Source organism: Limanda limanda, chromosome 14 (assembly GCF_963576545.1).
Source record: "Limanda limanda chromosome 14, fLimLim1.1, whole genome shotgun sequence".
Lineage (NCBI taxonomy): Eukaryota > Metazoa > Chordata > Actinopteri > Pleuronectiformes > Pleuronectidae > Limanda > Limanda limanda.
This window is the reverse complement of record NC_083649.1, coordinates 10,881,117-10,888,307: the sequence shown is the minus strand read 5'-3', so window position 1 is coordinate 10,888,307 and position 7,191 is coordinate 10,881,117. Positions and strand designations below refer to the sequence as shown.

The 7,191-nt window shown below is 43.9% G+C and overlaps 1 protein-coding gene across 1 annotated transcript; it reads right to left on the bottom strand.

The window, feature by feature from the left end:
- Positions 1-1,379: 1,379 nt before the first annotated feature.
- Positions 1,380-2,841, bottom strand: pou4f3 (POU class 4 homeobox 3). Its single transcript, XM_061086246.1, has 2 exons — positions 2,731-2,841; positions 1,380-2,294 (listed from the first exon to the last, which is right to left on the bottom strand). The coding sequence occupies exons 1-2, from the start codon at positions 2,839-2,841 to the stop codon at positions 1,380-1,382; spliced, it is 1,026 nt and encodes a 341-aa protein (XP_060942229.1).
- Positions 2,842-7,191: the final 4,350 nt, after the last annotated feature.

Genomic DNA, 7,191 nt, shown 5'->3' with positions numbered 1-7,191 from the left:
ATTAGAGAGGAAGGGGCCATTAGCGGCGGCGCTGCTGTGAGGACGCAGGCGCTTGATTTTCCAAGGCGCTTATATCATATATACGACAATACATATTTAATCCCAACGGAGGTTTGGGGATTCATAAATAAAACAGAAGCAACACTTTGAATAAATGTGTTTTTACAATTTTCTTTGGTGCGTCTCTTTCTTTCTTCAAATCTAAACTGCAAACACACATGTACAGGCCTCATCCCACAACATCAACCTTACAAACTATAATTGCACAAAAAATAACAAACTCGCTGCTTCAGAGGATATTTTTCTTTTCTTTTTTTTTTAGAAAATAACCAATCATTTATTAAGTTTAAACTTCACACGTTATTTTTTTTTTTGTTCAAGTGAAATAAGGAGTGAGGAAAAATAAATGAATAAAATACTTAAAGCAAGTGATGTATAGGCCTATATATATACTGTATGTCATATCTGGGCTATATAATAAATATATAGCTCACCTGTAATGCTCCAAAACATGTCCACGTCAAAATATTCAAATATAGCAGCAGCCAAAAGCCACACGGATGTGCCTCATACAGCCTATAACAGTGTCATTGTATTATTCTATTTAATAATTAAAGATAAATAGATTCAGTGTGTGAAATACCTTGTGAAAGAGTTACTGTAAATACTCTTTTTTTGTGTGCGTAAAAGACGATCATAAAGTTCAGGAAAAAAGAGCAGATTCGTTTGCAAAAAATTGTGGTGCTGGTTTTATAAAAGTGTGAATATTTTTTTTTAAACTCCTCTTCATCGTTGAATTCCACCAAAGTCTTGATTTTCTGGAGTTCAAATAAAAAAATAAAGATAAATCAGGTGAAAATACAGTCGAAGATGTGATGGTGAACTTCTGCATAGTGAGCCAGTTAGTGACGTGAAGGATAAACCTCAGCCAACGATACAAAACCAATCATCTTTTCAACAAAAACCACAATTTCCTCGTCTTTCTTCACAAATCATCAGTGTTACAAACAAACGGCGTCTCAACTCTTTAAAAAAAAAAAAGAAAGATCCCTGAATGTGACGAGCTGTCGGGGGTGACTTTACAGAAAAGTGTGCGCGGAGATACACGAGACCCACAACACTGAAATCAACCCTGATCACAGATCTATAACACACGTCATCGATTAGTCCCGCATCCCAAAAACCAAAAAAAACAACATTTGAAAAAAGTGCAACGACGAAGAGTGAGTGACACGAAATGGAAAAAAAAAGAGAGAGTTTTTCTTGGAGATAATCCCAGATGAGGAGCTGCTGATAAATCCTGTCAGTGAGGCTACTCGGGCTTATTATTAATCACTCGATCAAAAATGTAGTAGGCTATTTTATTCATGATGTGAAAGTCAGTGCACCGCAGAGTATTTCATTCGTTTCTGTTTCTGCCGCTGGTTGCAAAACCACACTCGAACCACGTTCTTTTTCAGGTCCAGCTTCTCCGCGATGGCCGCGATCTTCTCCGAGGAGGGCCGCGGCTGGATGGCGAAGTACGCCTCCAGAGACCTCTTCTCCGGCGCCGCGATGGAGGTCCGCTTCCGTTTCCTCTCGTTCCCGTTGAAAAGGTCCGGCTTGTTGCTCTTCTCCCGGTGCGCAGCCTCGGCTTCCTCCAGCCAGGCCTGCAGCACCGGCTTGAGCGCGATCATGTTGTTGTGGGACAACGTGAGGGACTCGAACCTGCAGATGGTGCTCTGGCTCAGTGACCCCACCCCGGGGATCTTGAGGTTGGCCAGTGCACCCCCCACGTCCGCCTGGGTCACCCCGAGTTTGATCCTCCTCTGCTTGAACCGCTCCGCGAAGGCTTCCAGCTCCCGGGGATCCGACTCCACGTCGTTGACGCACGCCATGCCGCCGTGCACCGACAGGGAGTGGGGGTGGGCCATGTTGGCCATCGCCTGGTGCAGCTGCCCCATGGTCTGCAGGTGGTGGTGCGGGTGCTGGTGGTGGTGCGCCGCCGTCATCCCCCCCGGAGGCTCCGGAGCACCCATCCCGGTCACGGCCAGGCTGGTGGAGAGGTGCTCCAGGAGGTCCCCGGCATCCAGGGTCTGTCCGAGGTGGTGGTGGTGGTGGTGGTGGGAGATGGGCCCGGTGGTGGAGGACGAGGAGGAGGCTGAGGTGCAGGGGACACTGCTCATGGTATGGTAAGTCACGTCGGGTTTGAACGGGTGACTCTTGCCGTGAGAGACGATGCTGTCAGCAGCCGCCAGAGCCTCTGCCCGTGCCAGCAGGCTCTCATCAAAGCCTCCGAACAGATTGCCCTGCAGCTGCAAGCAAGAGTGCGCATCATAGTGGAGTCAGTGGGGAATAGTGTCAGGAGCAACTCTCAGGATCTACAAAAAAACAACTTTTCCAACAGGCGAGCAGCGCCGAGGAGAGGAGAGAACCCCCCCCCTCCCCCTCCTCAAAGCGCAGGTCATAAAAATTAATATGAAAGCAAGAGCAGACGTGGGATGGGATGGGGGGGGGGGGGGTTGGGTTGAATGGGAGGGGGGGAGAGGGGTAGGGGAGGGGGGCACAAACAGAAGAGAGAGTGAGAGAGAGAGAGAGAGAGAGAGAGATGGAGGATAGAACAAAGTCCTGTCAAATCAACTTTAACATTTCCCAGTGTGATAGTTTCTCTCTCCCTCCCCCCTCCCCACTCCCCCCCCCCACTCCTCCCCCCCACCCACTCCTCTACCACCTACCGGACCCTGAACGTACCTGCGAGGGGGGCAGACAGACTCTGCGCATGCCCTCCGAGCCCGAGTGCAGGCCGGGGTACTTGGGCTCGTGGAGGGCCGGGTGCATGGAGAAGTGCTGCTTCCCGTTCATCATCATCCTCCTCCCGCAGCACGGTGCTGGGCCCTGGACACATCAACTCCTCCCGGGGACCGGACACACGACACGGAGCTCCCTCTCTGCTCTCACCGTCACCCGGACTGAGCTGTTTAACACCGGCTGCGCCTCCCGGCATCCCACCACCTCCTCCTCCTCCTCCTCCTCCTCCTCCTCCTCCTCCTCTTTCAGCCTCCCTCCTCCCACCTGCTCCTCTGCTCAGCTTACAAGTTTCTAACTGTTGGCCTCTGTGCGCAAGCGTCAAAGGAATCCAACCCAAGATGGATGGACAGACAGATAGAGATGGATGGATGAATGGACAGGTGGATCCTTATTGATCCCAGACTGGGACAGTACTGAAAAATACTTAACATATTTTTAATTCATGAATTCGTTAAGAAAATCTTGCGAAATTCTTACTTTCCCAAAAGTTTCAAATTTTTTTGTGGCCTTCACAAACGTCATATACAAGATCGCCCACTTCAGAAAATAATCTGAATATTAGTGCTCCTCTGCTCAGCTTACAAGTTTCTAAATGTTGGCCTCTGTGCGCAAGCGTCAAAGGAATCCAACCCAAGATGGATGGACAGACAGATAGAGATGGATGGACAGGCGGATCCTTATTGATCCCAAACTGGGACCATACTGAAAAATACCTATACTCTATTAACATATTTTTAATTCATGAATTTGTTAAGAAAATCTTGCGAAATTCTTACTTTCCCAAAAGTTTCAAATTTTTTTGTGGCCTGCACAAATGTCATATACAAGATCGCCCACTTCAGAAAATAATCTGAATATAAGGGTTTATTATTCTCCCATTTTCCAACATGATTCATGTGGGGATTTGGTGCCGTGAAAATACAATTCAATTGAAAATGTTATATCAGCATTTGTTTTCAAAATCGTCACCTTTGTAAACGAGGGAAAACAGTGAATTTAACTATGTTGTCTGTTCAGGATGATTCACATCTTCCCTGAGTGTGTTAAAGAAATCAACTACAGGTCTTTGTTCCACCAGAAGCACATTTGTCGAACAGCAACAGGAGTTTGGTCAAGACATGTGAAAAGGACATGGATTCCTCCACCTAGTGTTTCAGCACCATGGACAGATCCCTTCTGCTCTGTCCATGGTGCTGAAACTCAGTGGCTCACACAGAAGCCTGAAGTGACCGAACAATAGTTTTGACTCTGTATGATTCAGGTTTGTATCTGTGTCCTGTCAGGTTTCCCAGCAGCCCCCCCACACCCCCCATCCCTACAGCTGCTTTACAGCCTTCTCGTGTGGCTGCCTGCTTAAAGCCCGAGAAGCCGGGCTGGACGGAGCCGAAAGAGGAGCCAGTCGGCAGAGGTGGACTGATGACACCGCGGGTCCATCCGATCCCGCCGGCCTCCTCTCTGGTTCCCCAGACTCTGAATAATTTAGCAGCACGGTGGCAGGCATCCATTACCACACTGGCATTTTCTTATTCATTACACAGATTAAAAGAGCCAAGGACTTTTTTTCTCACCATGCAAACCTGTTGCAGGCCGGATACCTGCTTGGGGATAGTGGAGAAGCAACACAGGTCTATGGACTTGATTGTCAAGTCAACACGTATCGATGAAGACAGGAGACCCTTTGAAAATATAAGAAACGTTTTGTTGATATCTTGAACCACAGAGTGGATGTTTTAGTTTGCTATGATTTTCCAGCTGGCGAGTGTAAATGTGAGATCAAAAAATAAAACATTTTTAACACTGCAGCCTGACCCTTTGATAGCTATCTTCGGTGTAGTAAGGGATGAGCTAAAGCTGTCCCGTCTCCACAAAAATGCAATTGCCTTTGCATCGTTGCATGCCCGACGTCTGATTCTGCTGAATTGGAAGGGGAAGAATCCTCCTGCTGTTCATTGGATTAGAGAGGTGATGTTGGGATTGGCTCTGGAAAAAATTAGATATACAGTACACGGGTCGGAGGTTAAATACGACAGAACCTGGTCACAGTTCATGACACATATCAAGAGCTTGCCTTTTGCCTGAATCCTTGTTCTTATTTAGTATGTATTTATTTTTCCTTCTTTCCTTCTCTTTCCTAGTCTTCTCAATGCTTATATTCTGACTGTTGGGACTTTTTTCTTATGTTAAAGGTCCAGAATGTTGGTGTTATGACCATAATGATCAACACAGATTGGATTGAGGTTTTGTTTTTTTTTTTCCTTTGGCCTGTCTCTTTTTTGTATTTGTCTATATTTGCTTTCTTCTTTTGGTGCTCTGTCTGTCAGTGTGATACGTGAGTGTTTTTGTGGATATGTTTGTGGGGATGCCACCTGGTTGGGGTGGGGGGGCGGGTGCACAACTTTTGTAAGAAATGCCTAACTAATGATGTCACTGTAGTAAAGTTGTAAAAAAATAAAACATTTGTGTTTAGACAGAGATGTGAGTGTCCTATTGAAAACAGGACACGTGTGAGAAGCTCTCAGGAAGCTGTGCCTATGGATCCCACTGAATTTCTAAGATGTTAAAGTCTGAATAAAGCATGAAGTCCCTTTTCTCACCCTCCCCTTTTTTCCCTTCTTAATAGCTGTTATATAGCTGGCACTATTCATAATTGAATGGTCATTGTTTACAACTCTGTCATCTCAGTGCATTTCATATTCTGAAGATTGCATCCGACATGTTTTGTGAAGAGTGCCCACATATCAGCTCTTCGTCTGGGCTGCATATAAACATCTGCAGCTCCACTCCACCGGACGACCTCTCTACTGTCACAACACTCATCCCTTCATGGTTCAGTAAAAACAATCTCCAAGTAAAGTCTGACTGGAAGAAGTTCAATCTCTTCTCAACCTACTCAGAAAATAAACATGTGCTTTGCTCATGTCTCTATTTCTTGAACTTCATTTCTGCCAACACGGCTTTATTGAAGCAACAGCGTTTGGTTTCAATTGATTAGTTTAGAAAATATTGTAAATATCTGTATATAATGTGGCTATAATGTGGCCATATCAAGTTTATTCACTAATTTATGGACAAATGTATGAATTTCACATATATCCCATATAAAATGTTAAAATGCCCAAATTGAAAAGAGTTGTTTGACTAATGAGCTCCAAAAAAAAAGAAAATCACTTTTAAAAGAAAATAAAACATTAAAAAGTAAAACTGTATAACTTGCATTCTACTTTTTATTATTATTTATCTACAAATATTTATGTCTATTTTAATTGTATTTATTACAATTATATTCATTTGGCGGGACTTGGCTTCCACAGGGCCGCCCTTCTACCAGAGCTGGTTCTTCACCTCAGTTACCGGGTTCTGCCGGGACTTGCCAGGAGATGAGCACTGCTCAGGCCCCAGTCTGAAATCCCTTCCCCCGGGGAAGAGCCAAAAGCTCTTGCATTAAACCAAACTGACTCTGAGTGTTTTCACTTGACTTCCTAAAGTAAGAAATGCTCATGTTTTATTCAGTGTTTTTTTAATATGTCATATTCACTGGGTGCTTTAATTGAAATGAGTCAGAGGTCAAATTCTGATGTGGTGGGATCAGTTCAGGGCCATGGTTGTGCGTCCATGAGTCACAATTAGAGACAATGGGAGGTATTGATTAACATGGACTATCCACCTAGATTCAGCCAGACATTACATCACATGTGATCAAGCTCCAAACTTATAATCCGATTCTGAAACCTTATTAAAAACCTTTAAGTCAGTTTAGCATCAAAAACATTAAATATGAATGGATTTTGATATTGAATATTACATTTTATAACCTATATTGCATAAATGTTGGATATTTTAATATGGCCATGTTTGTAATTGACAACTTAAGAGTTCATAAATACACAACCTGAAATTAACACTGTTCAGGTTACCTCGTCTTTCTAAACCCTAAAGCCAAGGGTTAAGCTTAAACAATGAATCATACATTTTGCACAGCTTTACTTTTGGCCAATGAAGTTTTATTTTATTTAAAGTAATGAATTTATTCTATAACAAATATGACGTGAGGCTTTTATGTTGCCGGGACAACTTGTCTCTGCTTAGTTGTTGGTCCTGTGTTTTACTACACATCAGGAAACTGATGAATTTTAAGTGATTTCTATTCAACATATAATGAAAGTTCTAAATAAATCGAAGTGCACCAGTGGGATTTTTAACAAACTGTTGTAGCTTTATGTGGAAACTGTTAGTTTTAAAGATCTGGCATAATGTAATTCCGATGTGTATTTGAACCCATACATGTATATTTAAGCAGATACTGGTGACTGACAGGGAAGTATTCCTGCAGTACTCTTTCCTCCACGACCGACAGCTACTAACAAATTAAAAAAATGAAGAAACGACACCACACAAGAGTTTTGG